Source organism: Bos mutus, chromosome 22 (assembly GCF_027580195.1).
Source record: "Bos mutus isolate GX-2022 chromosome 22, NWIPB_WYAK_1.1, whole genome shotgun sequence".
NCBI classification, from domain to species: domain Eukaryota; kingdom Metazoa; phylum Chordata; class Mammalia; order Artiodactyla; family Bovidae; genus Bos; species Bos mutus.
The window spans coordinates 11,934,332-11,957,961 of NC_091638.1; the positions used below are offsets into that span (position 1 = coordinate 11,934,332).

The 23,630-nt window shown below is 47.6% G+C and overlaps 2 protein-coding genes across 3 annotated transcripts in view; both read left to right on the plus strand.

Moving 5' to 3' along the window:
* Positions 1 to 9,982, plus strand: part of OXSR1 (oxidative stress responsive kinase 1) — an 87,437-nt gene extending 77,455 nt beyond the window's left edge. For both annotated transcript variants that reach the window (XM_005901135.2, XM_070360566.1), the window contains 5 exons: positions 991 to 1,055; positions 3,264 to 3,316; positions 5,315 to 5,383; positions 6,825 to 6,889; positions 7,279 to 9,982. In XM_005901135.2, the coding sequence (XP_005901197.2) occupies positions 991 to 1,055; positions 3,264 to 3,316; positions 5,315 to 5,383; positions 6,825 to 6,889; positions 7,279 to 7,353 (327 nt within the window). In that variant the 3' untranslated portion in view covers positions 7,354 to 9,982. The remainder of the gene's footprint in view (positions 1 to 990; positions 1,056 to 3,263; positions 3,317 to 5,314; positions 5,384 to 6,824; positions 6,890 to 7,278) is intronic.
* Positions 9,983 to 14,817: 4,835 nt separating this feature from the next.
* On the plus strand, positions 14,818 to 22,646 carry SLC22A13 (solute carrier family 22 member 13). The gene is given in 13 exon segments (XM_070360036.1): positions 14,818 to 15,076; positions 15,079 to 15,141; positions 15,144 to 15,190; positions 19,809 to 19,912; positions 20,154 to 20,308; positions 20,538 to 20,703; positions 20,857 to 20,915; positions 20,918 to 20,976; positions 21,061 to 21,155; positions 21,364 to 21,440; positions 21,443 to 21,567; positions 21,744 to 21,862; positions 22,436 to 22,646. Coding segments are annotated over 13 exon segments (1,539 nt in total).
* Positions 22,647 to 23,630: the final 984 nt, after the last annotated feature.

A 23,630-nucleotide genomic window follows, 5' to 3' on the forward strand; every position in this document is an offset into this window, starting at 1 on the left:
TCTTTTTAAGATACCTGTCAGTTTTGTGGGGGTTGATTTTATTAAAATGTCATAAAGTGATGTGTGAATCCACCCACTCAGGCGCACATGACCTTATTGAATCAGAAGGCTCTGAGAGTGCTGAGGGAGTGAAGGCCCCCTGAGAACTGCCCCGCCGCTGCTGTGCGGCCACCGCTCTTCCCCTGGGAAAGCGCAGTACTGTCTGCAGTATGCTTCGTGGCGAGAGTACGAGTTCAAGAGTCTACGCGTTTATTAAACAGTAGCAGTGTTTTTATTTTGTTTTTTCCTAAAATTCAGGTAGGAAGAAATAAATATAGAAGTTAAGGTGTTTTCATCTGCGTCCCAGCAGTGCTCTGCCTTTGGAGACCACTGCTCTGAGTGCTTCCAGACTAGAGTCCTGACTACATTTAACCTTTCCTTTGCCCAAGCTTTCCATTTCTGCCCATCATATGGGAAAGGAGACAGTCATCTTATGAAACCTGATGAAAAGATTGGATTCATTTTATGTACAGCCTAAATAGAACGTATGTCCTCCAGTAAGCAAGGGACAGCTTTATGGTTTTCAGAGGATTAAAGATCTGGAACCTCCAGGTTGGGTGGTTTCCTGAACAGCAGCCAGTTTAGACCTTACTACAGATGTGTGGCCAATGGCAGGTTTTTTAAAGGCAAGAACCCAGTGTCTTGTTCTTCACTCTTGTAGAGGGGAACAGAGGTCTGAAAAATGCAAAATTGGAATGTGACTCTGTGTGGCATTTCATGTAGGTTTGACAATGATCTTTCCAATTGTGTTTGACTCCAACTGACATCCAGCTATTGCTGCTGCCTTAGGGTGCATGTCCTCCCACAGCAGGGAGTCCTGGGGACTAGGATGCCCACACCTGGAGATGAAGAAAACTGCTGCCAAATGGATGATTCATCTCTAGACGAGCATCAGTCACCACCACACTTAATACTCCAGGCAATGACTTTATACCTTTCAATGCTTTTTAGGCTCTGTCTTCAGGAGCAGGTTCACAAGAAACCAAGATCCCAATCAGTCTAGTACTAAGATTACGGTAAGTAAGACATTTGTTGTTGTTCTTTTCTAAATACTCTGAATGTGCTGGTTTCTCTTTGGAAGCTACTCCTTCTCGTAGTGCATGCCTGAGAGTAACTGGATAGAACTGTGTGTGTTTCCTCTCAGGTGTTTTATTGCCCTCAGATATAATAGCAGTAGTGTGAGGATCTGAGTTACCATTGACTCACCCCTCTTTCCACATGTGAATTCCTAGTCATCTCAGTATGACCAGAATTAGAGCAGAGGCAGCAAGACCTATTTGGGGAATGTTCTGGGGGTTTTTTGAACTAATTATTTATTTTTTGGAGAGATGGTTAAAATTCAGATTTTTATTTATTTTTTTGAACTTTTTATTTTGTATTGCGGTATATAGCCAGTTAACAATGTTGTGATAATTTCAGATGAACAGCCAAGGGACTCAGCCATATGTATACATGGAAGTGCTCTTTCCCCATACCACCGTCTCTCATCCATGCTGCTACATAACGTTGAGCAGAGTTCCCAATGCTATACAATAAGTCCTTGTTGGTTATCCATTTTAAATATAGCACTGTGTCCATCTCAGTCCAAACTTTGTTATTGTCCCTTTGGAAAATGTTTTGATTTTACCACTAGGAGCAATGAAATTATGCCATAAACGTGAAGAAAGCAGATTTGGCTACCTTTTCTTTATAGAAGCCTATACTGTATACCTGGACCCAGATAGTTCTGATCATACAATGTCTTGGTAATTTCATCCTATTTTAATTGTGTACAAAGAATACTACTTGTCTGTTTTAAACATTTTGTTTTAAAATCTTAGATCAGTTAATAGAGAGTATGAAATATTACTTGACATATGCTTCAGAAGGGGAGAGGATGCTTGTAAGTGATGCAGTTAGCTTTTTGAAGGGTGGTTTTTAATGGACTGTGTTCCAGACTTGTTTATGGAAGAGGAGGCTAGAGTCTTACTCTCATTGATGAAGACTTTGAAGTTCAGTTTAGTATATTGTTATCTTTGAAGGTGTTTGTACTTGGCATGACAGTCACATCACAAAAGTGATACTGAACATTTGACCTTAATTTTATTTAGCTTTCAGAAAGAATAGATTGAACAATTACATATTAAGCAGACTAAGTACAGCACTATTAGCTATTGTGCTAAGACCCTGAGAAAGGAGAAAATGAAATGCAATAATCAAGTCTGTGTTGGAAGTTGATTTTTATTATGTACTTAACTGAACTAGCATAGCTGAAAGCAAGTTTTAGTAGTAGATATGCAGCGAAGTATAAGTCCATGTAGACAAGTGCAGAGAGGCCATGAGAGGGAGAAAATCCCTGTTGGGCAGGTTGTGTGGAATTTGGGGAGCTGTGTTTTAAGCACGATTTCAGTAACATCAAGCATGTGTCAGATAGACCTACGCCCTCTACATCATTTAGATAAAATGGATTTGGGTCCTAAGTGATCAGGCACATCTGCCTTTGTGCATGGTATTCTAATTTCTCCATCTTTAACCAGAACCTCCAGGGAGCTTGGTTAATCTCAGTACTTGGTGTGGTGAGCAATCACTGTAACTAGCCCTCGTCAGTCACATTTTAATCTCTGGAGCCTTATGCTAACTCTCCTGCCAGTATGGACCCCATTCCGGTCTCCGTCTTCTCTGCATTCCCAAAGCCTTCTGTCCATTACATCCTATCTAAAAAAACTACTAGTATTTCTAAAGTTTCTCCTCATTATCCCAGTCTGTATATTCTTTATCCTTCTCCTCTGAACCCCTGTGGAATTGAGGGCGCATCACGTATTTCATCCTATGAGTCTGCTCAGACTGATCCCCAGTGGTGGGCAAGGTACTGTCCTCGGCGGGGGGGTGTGGGGGGTAGGAGTGGAGATGAGGAAGAAAAGAGCCGCCTCTCATTTTAGTCACACCTCCCTGTGCTCTTTCATATATCCCTCTTAGTTTAATACGGTCTTGTTGGGTGTAAGGATGAGAGTGGGCATATATTGACCAGTGAAGGACCTAGATTAAAAGAGTTGTAGGACAGTTATTAATAAATGATCACTCTGAGTTGTTTGCTCTGAGCCCTCAGTGTGAGCTCGTTAGGACAGATCATCTGGTCTTTGGTACAGAAAGATCTTTCTCTTGGCATAACTTTCCCGATATATGTAGGCAGACTCTGAATGTATAAATTCAGAAATTTATTTTACACGTTTTGTTTTCTTCCATAGGAATTCAAAAAAAGAACTAAATGATATTCGATTTGAATTTACTCCTGGGAGAGGTGAGGCATCAAAATCAAAACATTGAAAACAAAATAACTGCTCATTTGTCATTTGAAGAAACTGTGTGTGAAGTTTCTGTCCTTCAGGTATATTTTACTCTTAAAGGGTGATAAAAATGTTCCTGGCCTAAAGGTTGAGGGTACGTGTGAAGAAAATAAAAACGCAATTTTTTGTTGGTTATTTTTTTTTTTTTACAACTACCTCATTTAGAAAATGTAGTATAATACAAGCAGTAGTAAATATAGCTCCAGTTTACTATGGCAGACATGGTGCTAAGCAGCATCTCATTAAATTTTCAAAATGGCCCCTAGGGAAAGATTATTGTCCCCATTGCATAGATGATGAAATTAAGGTTTAGAGAGGGTGAAGTAACTGGTTACGGTTCCCACAGCTGAGAAGAGGTGTGAATGGACTTCGGACTCGGATGCGCTGGTGTGCCGAATTCCGGTCTTAGGACTGAGCATGTTTGTACTCCTTGACAGTAGGAAACAACAAGGCTTCCAGTCCCCTCCCTCCCAGCTGAAGCCGAGCCCCGTCACGCATAGTTTCCGTCCATGAACTTCTCCCAGGGACAAGGTTTATTATTTCCTTTCTTACCTTTGTTACTCAGAATTCGTATTTGCGAGATGGCTCACAGCTACTGGTATCTGTCCTGTGTGCACGCTCAGTCTTCCCGCTGCCTCAGTCTCATGAGCAGCTCACTGAAGTGCCGAGAACACAGAACAAATGCACATGTACAGAGATGTATCTGATTTCTGTCTTAAAGCCAGGCAGTCACTCTTTAAGGTCCTCATTCACATCACTGGTCGTCGGCACAAGTATGTGCACAGCCCCTCCCCAGAGGTCCTCTCATTCCCTCTGAGGGCTTAGTGTTCAGGCCTTGGGAAGGAGTCAGTTAGAGATGAGGTTAATTGATGGTACTCTCTCCTCATCTTTTTAGTTTCTAGTTGTATGCCCATAGACTGTATGTACTCAGATAGGGCAACCTGGGATAACTGGATGTGAAGGAGAGCCTACCAGAATACAGAAGAAAATGATTTTAGGGGGAAAAAAAAGAAGAAAAAAAAACTAAGTGTGATCCCCAAAGAAAAGTGATTAAAATTTGTTAAATGTTTAGTGTTAAAATTAAAATTAAGGTTTAATTGAGGGGAATACCCTGGTGATCCAGTGGTTAAGATTCAACACTTTTACTCCCAAGGGCACACATTCAGTCCCTGGTCAGGGAAATAAGAGCCCACAAACCTCACAGTGTGGCCAAAAAAAAAAAAAAATTTAATTGGGACTCAATCATTGTGTGTTATTATCCCAGGAGATGTGCCACACAGCGTCACATCCCCAAGCTCACAGAGCTGGGCCCAGGTTGCCCTCAGACTAGCAGTTTCTTCTGCAGCATCACTGTCAGGAGCTCTGCTGACAAAGGCAAGACCCCATCTAAGGCATGCCATTGTTAAGATGTTATCTTTACACTGAGCTGATACTTGCCATCTGGTTGATTGATCCAGGTTCCGTCCTCTAGCTCGACCTCTGATAGTCCCTCAGTTGAGGTAATCCTGCTGCTGCTGCTAAGTCGCTTTAGTCATGTTCGACTCTGTGTGACCCCATAGACAGCAGCCCACCAGGCTCCCCATCCCTGGGATTCTCCAGGCAAGAACACTGGAGTGGGTTGCCATTTCCTTCTCCAATGCATGAAAGTGGAAAGTGAAAGTGAAGTTGCTCAGTCATGCCCCACTCTTAGCAACTCCATGGACTTCAGCCTACCAGGCTCCTCCATCCATGGGATTTTCCAGGCAAGAGTACTGGAGTGGGGTGCCATTGCCTTCTCCTTGAGGTAATCCTAGTGGTAGGAAAAACCTTTGTGTGGAAGAAGGCCCCGCCGCCACCACCTTGGGTCTCTGGATTTGGCAGCTAGCTTTAGTCTGGCCGTGCCGGACCTGCTTTGAATTGGCAGGGACATGCATGCGCAGGAAAATGGAGCGCTTTCTTCTTTGTCTTTGCAGATACAGCAGAGGGTGTCTCTCAGGAACTCATTTCTGCCGGCCTCGTTGATGGAAGGGATTTAGTCATAGGTAACTACTTTGTGCTCTGCCCTTGTGCCCTTGTCTCTCTGCCTATATCCTTAGGATCTAGAAAACCAGGCCTTGATTCTACTGAGTAGGTCGAATGATTCTAGGAATGGTTCTTGGCTTTGTTGAAATAGGAGGTATTGGGGATAGTTCCTTTTTTACAAAAAAAGAAAAATCTCACTTCTGAATTTGCTTTGTTACCCCCAATGATAGTGAAAGTTTACCCAGGTCTCTGGGAGATCGTAGAAATGATGACAGAAGTCACAAGTTAGATAAGCTTGGCCATATCTAATCCATTTTGGGGGATGAACTCTCTCCTTGGGCAGCCAAGAGGTAAGAAAAAGTCATTATAGATTTACTCCTAAAAAAAAAGCAGGAAGTAAGAACAGGCACAGTCAGGCCACAGGTACATGTTTCTGAAGGAAAAGACTATGGTGTAGGACAAGTCAGCAGATGTGTAAAGGGCTAGATAGTAAATAGTTTAGGCCTTGTGAACCATAAACAGTCTCTGTCATTTTTAAAAATCTATTTATTTTAATTGGAGGCTAATTACTTTACAATGTTGTAGTGGTTTTTGCCATACATTGACATGAATCAGCCATGGGTGTACATGTGTTCCCCGTCCTCATCCCACTTCCCTCCCCATCCCATCCCTCAGGGTCATCCCAGTGCACCAGCCCTGAGCACCGTGTCTCATGCATCGAACCTGGACTGGCCATCCATTTCACATATGATAATATACATGTTTCAGTGCTATTCTCTCAAATCATCCCACCCTCGCTTTCTCCTTCAGAGTCCAAAAGTCTATTCTTTACATCTGTATCTCTTTTGCTATCTCACATATAGGGTCATTGTTACCATCTTTCTAAATTCCATATATATGCATTAATATACTATATTGATGTTTTTCTTTATGACTTACTTCACTCTGTATAATAGGCTCCAGTTTCATCCACCTCATTAGAACTGATTCAAATGCATTCCGTTTAATAGCTGAGTAATACTCCATTGTGTATATGTGCCACAGCTTCTTATCCGCTCGTCTGCCGATGGGCATCTAGGTTGCTCCCGTGTCCTGGCTGTTATAAACAGTGCTGCGCTGAACACTGGGGCACACGCGTCTCTGTCATTTTTATACATAGTTGGCTGATTGCTGTGCCAGGGCTTTCTGGCCCATGAATAGGCAAGTCCCACCTCTTTAACTGCAGTGTCGTTCCTTGGTTAATACAGCATCTTAAAGAAAGTTAATTTGACAATGGTAAGATTTATTTGTGCTACTTGAACTTGTATTTTAAAACACCTCTTGTTTAGGGAGCGATTTATCTTTCTGCTTACATTTTGATTGTATGTCGGAGATTGTGAACTACTGTTTAAGTTGTTAACATATGGTTAAAATGTGGATTTACGTAACTTCTGATTACTTTCTCTGTTTTTATGATTATAGTGGCAGCTAATTTGCAGAAGATTGTGGAAGAACCCCAGTCAAATCGATCCGTCACCTTCAAACTGGTATTCATCCCTTCCTTCTTGTTAAACTGTCTCACTTTTACACACCAGCAGCCTCTGCAGACCAGCTTCCATATTCCCTGAGTGATGAGAACAATCAAGTCTGGTGATTGTTTAGCTTCCCCATGCCCTGGGCTGATGTCTCTCTTCATTGGGCTCCCTTCCCCTCTCCCTCCCAGGAAGCCTCCTACCCGAAGCCCTCAACTGTTTATTCTCGAAACAGATTGTCAGGCTGACTCCACCTTTGTACCTAGACTCCATCTGCCTCCTGTTTGTATCCCAGGGACCTTTCCCCAACTGCCCTCTCTCCTACAATCTCCATGTCTGTTTTAATTATTACCTGCAATTTTGTTTCTGAATAACCACAGCTTCTCATTTTGTTTGGTTCTTAGGCGTCTGGTGTCGAAGGCTCAGATATTCCTGATGATGGTAAACTAATAGGATTTGCCCAGCTCAGCATCAGCTAAAACACAGCCCTGGAAGAGGCAGCCGAAGGAGATTCCACACATGCGTGTCTCTGTTGCTTCTGTTGGCCTAAACCCACTACTGCCAAAGAACCCAGCAACAAACCTCCCAGCTAGGAGCTTTAGAGGTCTTTCTTTTATGTTTTTCCTGCCATCATCCCTGCTTTTTCCCACAGGGAAAGAAAAGTTGGATCACCAGTGGCCAGCATCCCTTTTAAAGAGTTCCGTTAGTAAACTTACTGCACGCATCCCCTGTCTTCCTCCATCTAAGAAGTGGCCCGGGTGCCTCAAGGCCCAGGAGGGAGGTCTATCAGCTCATCTTGCCTTACTCCAGTGATGGCGCTGGGGGGAAAGTAGCAGCTCTATTGGGCTTCCTCATCCTGCTTGTTCTCCCACACCGGACGGGATGTGGGCATCTTGGGATATCTCTTTACCACTGAAGTAGCAATTAAAAGTTGATTGTTCAGCTGGAGCCCAGAGAATTTAGTTTAGTGATTTTTTTTTTTTTTGTATCTGATATGAATTCTAGCAACCTTCGTTAGGAAAAAGCACAGCCTCAGAAGGAGGCATCCTAAACTGTGTTTTGTTTTGTTGATGATGTTTCTAAGCGTTTTGCTGAAGCTGCTCTCAGGCACCCCTCTTCATTACTTGCTCCAGAAAGGGTTGCTCGCCTTAACTTCAGCTGGTGCAAAACATCTGACTGTAATCGAACTTCAGCCATCGGACCCTTCAAAGCGGAACTTCGGACTGTTTTTAGGGGAAAAAATCACGTAACGGCTTATAAACGAGAGTTACCCCAGCAGTGGTGTTTTGAACAGGAAAAAATCATAACTCATATCAGTGTGGAAGTATTTATTTCAGCTCTTAAACAACTGAAGAAAAACTGCTCCTTGATCCTCCCATGAAAATCAATTTGCCCGGCCTCCGAGTCATGAGGAAATGCAAGGCTGAGATTTCTACAGCAATAAAGGAGACTTGCCCTAGGCCAAAGAGGCCTGCCTTCTGCCCCCTCTCCTGCACTGACCCTTAGGAGGGGGTCCACACTTCCGTGTGCTGAACCTGACCCAAGATGGAACGTGAAACCACATGTGCCGTGACTTTTAGGATTTATGCGTAGACAGTGTTCATTTGATTTTCTACAGAAATAATATAAATTATTCTTTAAGTTTAAAAAAGAGCACTCATAATGCAATATGTGAATCACCAGTGGGGTTGATTTTTTTTTTTTCCTATTGTTTCACAGTCAGCCTTTATCTAACTGCAGATTAGCCCTAACAAGTTTTACAAATGAAAGAGATCCTCAATCTGGCCTTAAAACAACACAAAAAAGATGGGCTTTGGCCCCATGGAAAGGGGAGAGCTGCCTCTTACAGAATCAGTCGATCCCTTTCCATCTTCGTTGGTCTGTGAATAACAAGATTGCTTTACCTAGTTTTTTCTTGGAGCACCTCTGAAAGCTTTCCCCACAACTGACTTGTTACAGTTTTAATTTCATTCTGAGTTCATAGTTTTAACCTTGGGCTTTCTTCACCAGCCCTGGATACAAAGGCATGTTGGGAAAGGGGTGGGTGTTGGAGAGGAAGGGAGGGGATGGTTTGAGATGAGAGGGTTGGGAGGAAAGTAGATCAGAGGATCAGATGCCAGAGTCCTGGCAGGATTGGTGAAAGGAGGGAGCCTGTTGAGCCTGGAGACGGAAGATTGATCAGCTTGATGGACAGATATTTAGCTTTTCTTTTTTCTTTTCTTAGAAGAGAGTTGAGGGGGAAAGGACAGGAAGGTAGGAATAAGTTTATGGAAAAGATGTAGTGTCCCATTTGGCACAAGACTAGGGGCTTACCTTAGAGTCTGTATTTTCATTTCAAGTAAGCCCTCATAGTCTGCTTATTTCTGAATCCAGAGGGTAGTGGCATCACTCTGTTATAGGTCTCTTTTGGAGGTGATCAAAAGCCCAGGCTGGAAGTAAGCAGCAGCCCATCTCCTTGTTCAGTTTCTCCTGCTGGCCATTACCTGTGAGCTGCAGTGGAACAGGCATGACCTTTGAACTGAAGTGGGCTGGGGCTTTCTCTTTCTTTTCCATTCATCTTTTGCCCTGCTGGGAATTAGGAGCCAGACACCAAGCCCCAGGACAGTGTTACTTCTTCTGCATGATGTATGGTGGACTCCCTTTGCTGGCATGTGCAGTGATGCTGAAAAAAAGTGAGTGAACAGAAACTTCGCAGGTGAGACAGCACGTGACCTAGTGAGCAGTCTCGCTCCTTCCTGGGAGTGGTGGTCCAGGATACACCTCTCTCCCTACATCCCTAGGATCTCCTGGGTCCTAGGGTAGGGACTAACTTAGCACGAGGTAACATGTGCCAATGCTATTTGTAAAACGTTACGGTCTTTCTAAATGATTCATGGATTTGTTTGGGATATTTTGCTTAAGTTGTGAACCAAATCCTAGAGCCAGCTGACACTCTTAATAATCTGGAGAACAGAATAATGGTGTATCAATAAATGGAGGTTCCTCCTTATGACATATGCTAGATTATGGAAGATGTAAAATATTTGACTTCCCCTCCCCTTTTTTTTTTTTGACTTTGTACTTTGCTGCATGTTTCATTCATTTTTAATCAATAAAGAATAAATTGTCTCTGGTGGTGTAAGGATGCTTCACTTTGGTGACTGTTGATGGGAGCAGCAGGAAGTGAAAAGGTGTATTAATAAACAACGTAAAGCCATTGTACAAACAGGGAAGCTGAAATCCCCAGAGAGAGCGATCTGCCCAGGGAAGTGTGTTAGGGTGGCGGAAGCAGCTCCTCTCAGTGACCTTTTCTGTTTACCTCTGCCCATGCTATTGGTGAGCTAAAATACCAGATTCAAGTCCTTGGGAGTCCCTTTTGGAAAGTTCAGAGCCAGGCTGAACCTGTTCCCATTTCCAGCCCTTCTTCACCTGCTGGGTAAGTAACTCCTGCCCCAGAGGTGGTCTTTGAGCCTTGACAGGACTGCTTTGGGGTAGGTCCTGGTAACTCAGGGCTCAGGTCCTGGGACCTTGGGGTTGATTGTATCATGGCTGATTGAATTTCCTTTTAAGGTAAACAGGTGTGGAGACAGAGGAGGAGGTGCCGACTACTCAAAAGTGACCATGGTGTATGTGGGGGTCAGGGCAGGGGCAAGAGTAAACAAAGCCTCTCCACTTGCCCATCATCTTTAGCAAGATCAGGTCTTGTCCAGAAGCAGGGTTCCTCACCTCTGCCTACTCGTAGTAGCAGTGCTCAGCGCCACAGCTCATGGATTCCTCCTGTGGATCAGCTCATCTACCCTACGCATTTTGTGGGTTTGTTTTTTTAAAGTAGACTTTGATCTTTCAGAGTAGTTTAATTTCACAGAAAAATGGAGCAGAAAGTATACAGTGTTTCCATATACTCCCTGGCCCCACACAGGCGCAGCAACTTACATTGGCTCTTCATTATCACCCGAAGTCCACAGAATACCTTCGAGTTCACTTGCTGTTGTGTATTTTATGGGTTTGGACAAATGGATGATGATATGTACCCATCATTATGATCTCACAGAGAATAGTCTCACTGTCCTACAAGTATGCAGCCTTTTCAGAACAGGTTTTTTTCACACAGTTATATGCATTTAAGGCCTCTCCATGCCTTTCTGTGGCTTGATGGCTCATTTCTTTTCAGTGCTGACTAGTATTCCATGTCTGGATATACCACGGTTTATTAATCCATTCACTTGCTGTGTGCAAGTTTTGACAGTTATGAATAAAACTGCTCTAAGCACCTTTGTGCATGTTTTCGTTAATATGCGTATATGAGTTTCAGCTCGGTGGAGGAAATACCAAGGAGCCCCCTGGCATATTTTATGGTAAAAGTAGTCTTTTTCTAGGAAACCACCTTCCATCCAAAGTGGCTCGGGCATTTTGCATTCCCACCAGTGACTGAGAGTCGCTTTTGGTGCATGTGCTCACAGGCACTCGATGTTGTCACGGTTTTGGGTTTGGGCCGTTCCACTGGATGTATAGTGGTGTCTCGCTTTCATTTCTAATTCCCTGATTACAGTGTGTTGAGTATCTATGCCCCTTTGCCATCTGTGAATACTCTTCGATGAGGTGTCTGTTAGGTTTTTTGCCCACTTTTTTTAAGATTTTTTTTCATTTTTTTAAGTCTTTATTGAATTTGTTACAATATAGCTTCTGTTTTATGTTTTGGATTTTTATGGCCTCAAGGCATGTGAGATCTTAACCTTCCTGACCAGGGATCAAACCCACACCCCCTGCATTGGAAGGCAAAGACTTAACCACTGGACCACCAGGGAAGTCCCTAAAGTACTTTTAAATAAAGGTATGTATATTTTTTTTAAGAATACCATTGCACACTTGAGAGACTATAGTATAAATATAACTTTCGTACTAGAAAACAAACTCACTTTATTGTGTCTAGGTATCCCAGCACCGTTTGTTGAAGAGACCATCTTTACTCCATTGTATTGCCAGTGTTCTTTTGTCAAAGATCCGTTGAATCTGTTTTTTTCGGGGCTGTCTGTTCTGTTCTGCTGATCTATGTGTGTGATCTTTTTGCCAGTACCGCACAGTGAAGTCAGGTGTTCTCAGTCCTGCACCTCTGTTCTCAAATACTGTGTTGACTGTCCTCTGACCTCTCCACCCCGAGCCTCCAAGCAGTCTGTCGATTACAGTCAGATTTTCTTACTGTGGTACTGATTCCTGTGGAAGTCTGAGTCTGTGGATTTCTGCTCCGAGAAGTTGTCATTCTCTGTATTTAACTTTCTGGCTCCAATTTGAGGGTTAGCAATTTGCCCTGTGACCTCATCTCTGATGGATCTAAGAAGAATTATTGATTTTTCAGTTTGTCCAGCTTTCTACCTGCTAGAATAAAGTGACAGCTGCTAAGCTGTTTACATCCTGGACAAGAGACCAGAACTCCTACCACATGTTTTTATTTTACTAGAGTTGTTCTTAGCATTTCCCTGGTGTGGATGTCCAGTGGCTAAAACTCTGAGCTCTAATGCAAGGGGCCTGGGTTCCATCCCTGGTCAGGCACCTAGATCCCACATGCTGCAACCAAAGCTCTTGTGTGCTGCAAGTAAGACCATGGCGCAGCCAAATAAATAAATATTCAGAGTCTCAAATTTGGAAGAGATTTGAGACACCCTCCAGTGCATCCCTATAGGTAATGTCTGGGGAGTACTTTCCCCTCCCACACCATATGTACAAACACCACCCTCTACCCCATGGGCAAATGATTGCCAGTGACTGTGTATCCATTCGAGTTACACTACTCCAGTGATCAGAAGAACACTCTTCTCTTTGGTCATAGCAGTGCCATTGACTGAAGACAGGTGCAAGGAGAGGAAGAGGAGAGAGACAGGCTGCAGATTTTCCCTTAAGGGCTGGAAGCAGTCCTGTCCTACTCCGCAGCCTCCCAGAAGACACTGAGGGTGGCCAGACTGCTGGAGACGCCAGAGAGCAGCACATGTGCTACCTGGGGGCTCATCCTCCCAGGTCAGCGAGACCACGGATCCCTGGGGCTACAGTGTTCCTGGGAGGACTCCCCAGCTGTGGGCTTTGAAGCATCGTGGGGAGCCTTTGGCAGATTGGTTGGTGTGGGAGAGGGGCAGGGTTAAGAGAACAAATAATCAAAAACTTAGAACTGGGGGAACTGGGAGTGCAGTGAAACCAATGGAGTTTGGAGACTTGTAGTTATATAACTGTGGAAGGTCTTTGGTTGAATCTCACTCTTATGTCAGAGCCTCCTCGTCATTTATCTGTCTCTAGTTTAGAATCCTACACTAGGAAATGGAACAATCCTTAGAGACCATCTAGTTCGAGCTTTTCTTTTACACAAATGCAGAAAATGAGGCCAGAGGGCTAGAAGGGGCAGACGGCGGATCACAGTGAATCACTGGTGGAGCCCAAACGCCTACCTCCTAACCCCAGTCCCTTTGGAGCCTTAGAGCTGAAAGGACCACAAAATCCTTTCCCTGATCAGAGAGAAGAGATGACTGAGCACAGGCTCCTCCTATCTCCACCTCAGTTTCCCCCATAAAGGCTGAGCCCTGAAGTGAATAGTGGCAGCTGGTAGCATCTGCTTTCTTGGCAATTCATTCAAGGCTGTGCTGAGGACAAGAACTTGCAAGAGAGCTAGGTGAGGAAGCAGAGGTGGGGCTGGCGACAGTGGGGAGCCTGGTAGGGAGTTTAGGGTGGAGGAGGGGCCAGAGAGACGTGTCCTCTTGTGCAGGGTTGTGGACTCGCCTCTGCCCTCCAGCATCTGCCCTGCCTGGACCCTTCCTTCATTCGGACTGAATCACAGGCCGCAGGTATGGGCATGTGATAGCCAGGGCTACTCTGCACAACCTTACTGCCCCACATTCTCTTCACCCCTGCACCTCTGCTCATCTCTTTTCTTAAAATAATTTAAAGACTTTCCGAGGGCTACACAAACAGATGAATGTGAGTATGACACCCAAGCATGTATTTTCCCCTAATGGTCTATTTCGCCCCATCATTCTGATCCTCCCATAATTAGATGCCTTCCAAGCCCAGGATCTACCTGCAGTAAGACCCCCAGGGTACAAAAAAGATGGGGGTGTTCATCTGTGGGAGGTTCCTGTAAGAATCCTGACCTGCCACCTCCCACACTGTGCCCCATCCTAACCTCGACTCCAGCAAGGTTGTAGAATGACCCCCAGATGGGGGCTCCCCAACCGGGTGGGGCTTTGTCCTTCGGTGCTCACTGAGATTGCCTGGTGTGGTTGGGGCTACTCTGGGGCCACTTGCATTTGTTTCTTATTGTGGGAGGGTTTTAATGGTTTCTTCCTTGATTAGATAGAGATGAGGATGCATGTGTTAGCTGTCCTGCTAAAGGGAAAGGCATGTATGCCCTTGGTGGGTCTCCTGGCTTTAACACTACCCTTGGGTTGACTGGTGGTGCATGCCACCACGTGCTAGGGACCCTGCAGGAGACAGTAAGGTCAGGGTCATGAGACCAGGTTGGTTGGACTCTTGGCCGAGTTAACATGCAGTCTGGGTCCTTGCTGCTCTACTGACAAGTACAGTAGCAACTGCCCTGTAGCATTGAAATTACTCTCAGAATTTGGATTCTTTCACAATGGGAGGGGTTTGCACTGGTGTGAATTGTAGAGGATGTTGCAGCTAGGAGTGTGGTCCTTGTACACCATGTAATATCTGACTAGAGCTCGCTGCTGCATGCTAGGCCTGAGAAGTTCCTCTGGTATTGCCTTCTCACGGAGTCCGTCAAACATCCTCAGATCCTCCAAGCCAGAGTGGACTGTTTTTTCATCATATTCTGTCATTCCTAGACCTGAGCTCAGGAGCAGAGGTGTGACAGGTGGAGCCACACAGGGCTGGATTAAACATTAACGCAGCTGCCACCATTACCCCAAGCGAGCTGCAAAGCTAGCTGGTAGCCCCAGCTAAGGAGCTGGTGACCAGTGACCATGGCTCCCTTTGCCCAGGTCTTGGCTGAACTGGGCAGCTTTGGTCACTTCCACGTGCAGCTGCTGATACTGCTGAGTGTGCCCAGCTTCCTGACCGCCTTCTACATGTTCACCCAGGTCTTCATGGTCCTGGACGAGGCCCACTATTGTTCAGTGGCCTGTGTCAGGAACCAGACTCTGAACCTGAGCACGGCTGAGCAGCTGGCCCTGAGCTTGCCCCTGGAGGCTGCAGGCAGTCCCAAGCCCTGCCTCATGTTCCAGTTGCCCCCGATGGTGCCAGCCTGGAGTACGTCCTCAGCCACAGCTTCAGTGAGACACAGCTTTGCGAGGCTGGGTCTATCCCAAAGGCAGGCCCTTGTCTGTAGAGAATGAGGTAAGGCCGTGCGTCAGTCTGACTTTCTAAGTGTTTTGAGTCAGTCAGCTGCTCTGCCTGCCACTCTGCCCTCAGTCTCAGGTGTGACTGCCTCTGAAGCTGCCCCTTCGCCCCAGGCCTGAATGACCATTGTCATGCCTGTTTTGCTTTCTGTCCTCTGCCTGTCAGCCCATCTAACTCTCCATCCATTCCCTTTGTCTGGAATATTTGTCCATCTGTCCATTCATCTCTCTGTTTTTATCTGTCCCTTCGCATGTCTGCCCCATGGCCTTCTTTCCTGCCACTCCTGTCCAGCTGTTCTCATGCCTTTCTCTGTCCAAGGTTTGCATCTGCCTTCCCATTTGCCTTTGTCTTTCAGCCACCCGCTGTGTGTCTGCCCACCTACCTGTCTTCTTATTTAACTAATCTTGCAGTCCTACCCCTTCCCTGCCCACTCGTCTACCTTCCTGCTTGCTTGCCTTGGACTCCCTGCCTTCAGCCTTTCTCTCTAAATCTCTTCCTGCCTGCCAGCCTGCCTGCCTCTGAGATGCTGGAGGCCATGCGGAACTCTAGGACTTGTCCTGCACATACCTGAGCAATTGCTTGTGCTAACTCTGTTCTCAGGAGGGGCCCCAGCAGAACAGTAGAAAGACTTTCCCACTCCAGCCACCTCAGAGCAAGAAGGGTTGCTTCCCAGACAGTAGGGCGGAGCACAGAATAGGGAGATGACTTGACAGGGGCAGCACGCATGCTTCACAGTGGACCCGGGACTCTCGTTCAGGGCACCCAGCAGCCTGAGGGTATGTCCTCCTGCCTTCTTCCTGATCCTCCCGCTCAGTCCACCCACAGCGGGAGTAGGTCACCTTGAACTCTGCTAGCCCTGGATCTAGCCCAGCCTGGGTTTGTCTGATCCTCAGTGCCCCTTCCTTCATCTCCCCGGTGTAGATGGTAGATCTGATCTTCATCATCCTTAAACGCTGTGTCTACCTCTCCAGGTGCTCATAAACTCGCTGCCCATCTAGCCAAGTGTCACCATCCTTATAGCTCAGACAGACTTCCAGAGTGCTCAGAGCCAACCCTAGCTCTTGTTCACAGCCTTTGCTGGACTGTTCATGGAATTATTATCCAACCAACAGCTCCTGAGTTCTCAATATGTGAGGCACAGTCAGAACAGAGGCACCCTGTTCACCTCTGAGAAGACCTGGACTCCTAGTACAGGGACAAAGGCTCAATAAACTCTGAGGCTAGAATTTGCTTCTTCCTGGGGAGAGAATGGGCAGGCAGCTCCCTGAAGCAGTTGGTGTGTGAGCTGGGTGCCCAGGGACCAGAAGAAGGTTAATAGGGAAAAGGAGAAAGCCTTCGTAGGCAGAGAATAGAAAAAGAAAGGCCTGGTAACAGGAAGAAAGTGATGGGTCAGGAGCTTGGTTTGCCTGGGCCAGGGGTGGGCAGGTTTTATGGGACGAAAGGGATGTTCTCAAGGACTAAGGGCCTCTCTCTCCTCTCTCCTCTTTGCTGATCCTGGTGTTGTACCTTGGCCCTCTGGCCCTTCCCTGACATGCTTCCACGGACCCACCCTCCCAAGGACTGCAACTCCCACGTGAATGTATGCTTTTGGTACTTTGTGCCCCGAACTACTTGACAACCCCAAACTGGGTTCCAGAGTGGAGCTACCTTGTGTGAGGTGTCCATCCTGGCTTCCAGTCTACAAGCAGGGGTAGAAGCTACACTACAAGCTACGCTGACTCTGGGGGCTTATCTGACCTGATATCCCAAGTTTCATTTATAACCAGCAGCTTCACATGCAAAGTGAAATACAGATAATCCAGATTTGAGAAGAAAAAAAAAAAAACATTTCCTTATAAGCTGTGTGCTCGTGAATGACAGAGTACATTTCTCCTTCTCAGCCTACCTGTCCAACGTTTCCTGGGTGCCCATCCTTGGTAAAAGAGAAAATGACTCCCAGCCCTGTCCACACAAACCTCTGAACACAGAGGTCACTGGACCATCAGTGAATAGCAAAAACAGTGTGGTCTGTCCTGGAACCACAGAAGGAAGGCGTGCAGAGCAGAGAGAATAGCCATTTCTAGGGTCTGGAGCATGAAAGCGCCTGGCCTGTGTGAGCAATGCTCACATACAAAGAGGACTGGGAAAAGACGAGAGCCAACTCTTAGAGTCTCCGATACCAGTGCTAAGGAATTGGGACTTCCTTCCAGTGGGAGCCATTGATGGTTTGGAAGAGTGGAAGGGAGACTTCTACTGTTGTGATGGGTTGTGCTCCAAGAAATGGAGTGGGACGCTGCAGTCCACCGTGGCAGGCCCCAGACAGAACTGTCCACCGTAGACATTAGGCTGGGGAGGTTAACACCTGGTGTCCCAAGTTGCAGCCCTGTTCATCTCTTTTCCATCTGCAACATGACACCAGCACATGAACTGGGGTTGGTCTTGGCACCTCTCCAAGCCTCTCTCTTCTGCGAAACAGAGGGAATAATAAGCCTACATGGGAGTTAGATAATTTGATAAGATAGGATTAATGAATGGTGTCCACTGAGCAGAGGAGGCAGCCTTGGTGGAGTCCCATGGCTTGGCACTCACGTCTTCAGAGCATGAAGGCCCCTTGTATCCGAGATGCCTATGTCACCAGCTGTATGCTTCATGGGCCTCACAAAGCTGTGTTAGTACAGCCTCAGCTGAACTGACTTAGCTCAGCCACTTTGCTACCTATATTGTACATGTTAATTCCTTTTATCCTATCCGGTGGTACTAAGGAATCTGTTTCATCTTCATTTGTACATGGGAAACCCAAGGCAGCAGCAGATCAGCTAACAAAGTCACACAGAATGACTCAGCAGACCTTTATTCATAAATTTTTATTTTAAACAATATCTAACTACGAGGCAATCTGTGGTGGCTGGACAAAAAGGCAAACAGGATAGAACTGGGCGGAACAAGTTCCAAGTACCCGGTCCTGCCACACTTCATTCTCGGGAGCAATCCATTCTTCATTTGATGATCACTTAAAGCTCTTACAGAATTAACAGTTGTCCTTCAGGACAGATGTAGGAGCAAAATACTATCTCCTGAACTGGTTAATTTTGGGCTAAAGATTAGGTAACTCATGGAGATTGGCTTCTCAGCTAACTGAAGGTATTGATTGGTTCCTTCTTCCATTCATTCACGCATCCTCTCACTCAGGAAACATTACCTTAGCTTTCCCTTAGTTTCACTCCCTGTCCAGGGCAGCGAAGATGTCTGAACTCACTGCCATCCAGCTGTCCAACTCGAGGACCTAGGACTAGCTGCTGAACCTATATATAGTAAGTCAAGGATTGTTGCTAGAATTACATGAGATGATGCGTGTGAAACATTTGGCATAGTACCCAATCCAGAGTAAGCACTCAGCAAGCATTAATATTGTGAAGTTGTGTCCGTGAGCTCTGGAGGAGACCTCACCTGTCATGATCCCCCTGCGCACACTTGAGGATGGAGCTGAGAGGTGTGCAGGGGGCACAGAACTTCCTTGAGGGGCACACAGACGGGTCAGTCACATGCCACTGTTGTGTGTGCATGCAGTGGACGTGTGTGCAAATGTGTATGGACACCCATGCGTTCTTCACTTGGATTTCCAATCTGTCTGTCAGGTTCTGTGAGTCTCCATGTGGGCTGTCTCTCCTCCCATCGCCATGTGTGTATGTGTGTACAGGCTTCATGTTCCTGCATCCTAATCTCTTTCCTCAGGGGATGTGGGAGGGCTTCTTAGGATTCTGATTGCCTGAGAATGATGGGAGTTTCAGGGGGGTTTTTCAGTCCATTGGGAAAAGTCTAAAAGGCCCAAGCAGGTCACAGGGGTGCTGTGGTTACAGGGAAAAAGCCCCATTTGTCAGGAAGAAGCAGTTAGTGACCGTCAGGGGTTCCCAAACCGTGCATCCATGGTGGGTCAATAATTTTATATGGTATCTCCAGGCCAAAAAACATACCTGGAAGTTTCATCTAATAAGTAATTTGATCCAAACAACTTAAGAAGAGGGACTTCCCTGGCGGTCCAGTGATTACGACTCTGCACTTCCAATTTGATCCTTGGTTGAAGAACTAAGATGCCTCATGCCATGCAGTGGGGTTAAAAAAAAAAAAAAACAAAAAAAAACCACCAACAGCAAAAATAGAAACAAAAATTAAGAATTTATATACTAACAACTCAGTGGCTGTTTAAAAAAAAATACACAAATCAAAAGAAAACATTTAAATTTCATCCTCAAGTCAGTACAGTTACTTCCTAATAGGATATATTGGGAACCACATTTCACAGTCCTTGAACCCTGTGAGTTTCACATGGTTTTTGCTTTTCCCACAGCACTTGCCAAAAACACAACTTCACACAGATCACTGAAAAGAATTGCGTGAACCATCTGGAGCTGGTAGTTTGATATGAAACAGATGTTGACTGTCACTGTATTTCCTCTTACACTTCTAAGTATTGTGTCATGCACTCTGAGTTCACAAAGCTGGTGCCCTGGGGTACCTTGATACACAGTTTGGGAACCTGCCCCACTTCTGTCCTGAGAGGTTTGTCATGCATGGGCTAGCTGATAAAAGGACTTGCCTTAGCTACCCCTGAGCTCACATCTGCCTGTGTCTACCTCATTTTAACATGGTCTATGGTCGGAAGCATCTGATGGAAACCTCCCAGTCGGTGTATGTGGCTGGGCTCCTCATTGGGGCGCTCATCTTCGGGCCCCTCTGCAACTGGTAAGGACCTTGACCAGTTCCCCCGACCCAGCATGCTCTTGGATTCCTGGCCCAGGGTCTAGTTCTCCCCAGGGCCCCTCTCACCAGTCTCCACGTAAGGCCCTGTCCACCTGCAATGGGACTCCCAGCTGGGGCCATGCACCCTCCCACAGACAGAGCGCCCAGGAAAGGGCTTGGAGCTGGGTCTCCCTCTTTCCCCTTAGACAGATTCACTCCTCGACCTGCCCCTTTGCAACCCCAGGATTGGCCACAAGGCCACTCTCTTGGTGCAGCTGCTTCTCTTCGCCATCCTTGGCATGAGCACAGCCTTCGTGCCCAGCTTTGAGCTCTACATGGTCCTGTGCTTTTCTGTGGCCACAGCTGTCACTGGATATACCTTCAGCAATGTCACCCTACGTGAGTATCTGGGCCCTGAAGCCAGCAGCTGCAGAGCAAGGCCATGGGGCCTGTGTGGCCACACTCCCACACTGCCTGGGGGGCCCAGTCAGCTCCGTGCACCTAATGTGATGGCACTGGCATGCCCTGAACTGGACCAGGACCACAGACCCTGACCTGGTGGCATTTCATGATGGCAAGGAGTGATAGGGTGGGGTCCAGCCCAGCCTCAGCCTCTGCCTGCTTCCAGTTACAGAGTGGGTGGGGCCCTCGTGGAGGATCCAGGCTGTGGTCCTGGCACAGCGCACCTTCTCCCTGGGGCAGATGGCTCTTGCAGGACTTGCCTACGGCGTCCAGAACTGGAGACTCTTCCAGATTGCTGTCACTGCACCTGTCTTTCTGCTCTTCTGCTTCTGGTGAGGAGATATTTCCCAGGCAAACTACCTCTTGGCTGGTGGTACATGCAGAGAGGTGTCTGGAGAGGGAGGCTGTGAGGCCTGTGGGGTGTGTGCGTGCTAAGACAGCGGGGAAGTTCAGGCCCCAAGGTCACAGCTATTCCTGACCCACAGGGCCCTGCCAGAATCTGTACGGTGGCTCCTTACCTGGAGGAAGGGAGAGGAGGCCAAACAGTGATCCAGAAAGTGGCCTTGGTCAACAGGCGCAAACTCCCCTCCAAGATCCTGAGCCAGGTACTTGCAGCACTGGGCCAGCCCTGCCTGATGAGACCACACAGACCGGCCTGCCTGGCCCCTCACTCTGCACATCCCTCCCAGCTGGCCCCAGAGAAGACCAGCCTCGCAGGGAATGCCCTGGATCTGTTCCAACACCCCCAGCTCCGGAAAGAGACCCTGATTCTCTTCTACATCTGGTGAGTGGACTCAGGGCCCACAGCCCTCCCTGAGGCCTAAACTAAAGGGCTGCCATGTCTCTGGGGGAGGTGGCTGTCTGGGTACCACTGGGTCTCTTGCTGGCTGTGCTTCTGTCTCCTGTTGTGACTCCTGGCCAAGGCAGTCTCTCTTTCTGAGTGTGATGGGGTCTCATCACCTGGCACTGAGAGAGACTCTTGAACTCTGCAGGTTTGTGGACAGCCTGGTGTTCTATGGTCTGGGCCTCAAGGTGGGGCACTTTGGCCTGAATATCTACCTGACACAGTTAACTTTGGAGCAGTCGAGGTGCCTGCCTGCTACTGAAGCATCTTTATAATGGAATGGGTGGGCCGCAGGTAGAGTCAGTTGGGGACCCTGGTTCTGGGTGGCCTCACGTGTATCACCATCATCTTCGTCCCAGCAGATACCAGGGCCTCTGCCCACACCCCCTCTGCTACCAAGACCCTTTATTTCCTTTTCAGGAGTGAGGGCTTCTCTGGGGCTTGGGTGCACAAGGGGTGAGGAGTTTGGGAGGGCAGGGACAGGGCCCAGGAGGTGGGCTGGCCATTCTTCCTGTGGCTGACGGGCAGCCTCCACCAGATCTGCCTGTGGTGGTCACTGTGCTGGCTCTGGTGGGGAAGTTTGCCTTGGCGGCTAGATTTGCCATCTTCTACGTGGACTCTGCTGAGCTCTTCCCCACTGTCATCAGGTAAGGGCAGCTGGTGCAACCCTGGCTCCTCTGCTCCCGAGACCCTCATTTTGACCATCCCTCCTCTGCCCTCCCTGGTGTTCCCCACAAAACTTACAGGACTGGCTCTGGGGCAGCAGGGCTGGATGCGGTCCAGGGCTGGATGCGGTCAGGGGAGTGCAGAGGAGGGCAGTGGAGAGCAGATACACCAGGGGCCATAGCCTGGCCTTGTCAGGACTAAATACGGTGTGAGTCCAGGTTTGATGAATGGCTCAGAAGGAAGTCTGCAGTGGGAGTGGGGGGTGGTCAGGAGGTGAAGCCTTTGATCAGAGACTGGATAGCAGGAATGCAGCTGGCAAACAGAAGGCCTGGGGGTGGGGGAAGCAGGCCACATTGTAGGACAAGGAGAAGTGCAGGTTGATGGGGCGGGAAGGCTGGATGGACTTGAGGAAGCCTGGGGACCGTGCATGTCTGGGGACACCAGATGAGACATGGGGGCTTCCCAAGGACGTCAGCTGGGGTGGAACTGTGGGAGGAGCTGGGGTAGACCCAGGGGAGGCCGGGTCCGCTCAGCTTCTGCTGGCCTTCCCACAGGCAGACGGGCATGGGGATGGTGGGCATCTTTTCAAGGATCAGGGGCATCCTCATGCCACTCATGATCCTGCTGGGCGAGTATCATGTGTCCCTCTTCGTGCTCATCTATGGCAGCCTCCCCATTGGGGCTGGCTTACTCTGTGCCCTGCTGACAGAGACACGTGGCCAGACCTTGAAGGACACCATCGATGACCTGGAGCAAGAATCCTGACCACAGTGAGGTACTTGCTGTCTCTGAAGCCCAGGACCTCATATCAGTGGCCCCTCTTCCAGAAGGCCAGGTCTCTACTTTACCACTGTCCATGGTTGCAGAGGGAGCCCTCATGATTCCCATACTTTGGGGAGGAGGTGGCGAGGAATGGAAACAGTTCCTAGATAGCCAATGATGACCTTCTGCTTCCTCCAGCTCTCTGAAGGCAGTGCTTTCAGAAAAGGATTTGGAGGCCTTGGGAAGTATTTCCAGCCCAGGGGTAGCCTTTAGAGCAGCACTTAGCTCTATAACTGTGTCTCTAAAGCTAGACCCGCAGCAGCAGAGAGCTGCCTAAACACTCCCCTGTAAATAGCTGGACCTGTGAGCACCACCAGCCTTGCTAGTGGAGGCAGTACCCTGTGAGCTGGCCCCAGAGCCAGCCACCCACTGCCTGGCCCAATCTCAGAAGCATCCTAGGTGGGCCTTCCTCCTTTCAAAACCATGCTCATCCCCAAAACCCCATCCCCAGTACCCTGTTCTGAATTAGAGTCTTGGGTGTGTCTTGGGTTTAACTTGTTCTCTGACACTCTTTGGGGATATGGCTCCTCAGATCCCCTCCATCTGGGATTCCCCCTGTCCTGAAAACACAGTCAAGCCCAGAACAGGACAGCCAGTATGGCCTCTCCCAACCCTTGAAATCATGGATCCATCCAGGCAGGTGGACAAAGGGAAGTTTGCAGTTCCTCCAGTGGCTGGACCAGGCCTGAATGGATAAGGTGGGACCCACAAGACATTTGATCTGCTGAGAGGAGACTGATTTAGTCAGAATCAAAGCTTCAGGGTTGTCTTCTCTTCAGAGATTCTCCTTCACCTGCCGTTCACTCAGGACCAGTGGCTGGGAGAGGCAGGACATGTCCCTCTCTAGGCCCCTCTTTCCTTTCATCCTCTCCTGCTCTGGCTCTTGCAGGGCCCGTGCAGGGTAAGGGAAGGGGGCAGAAGGCTTCT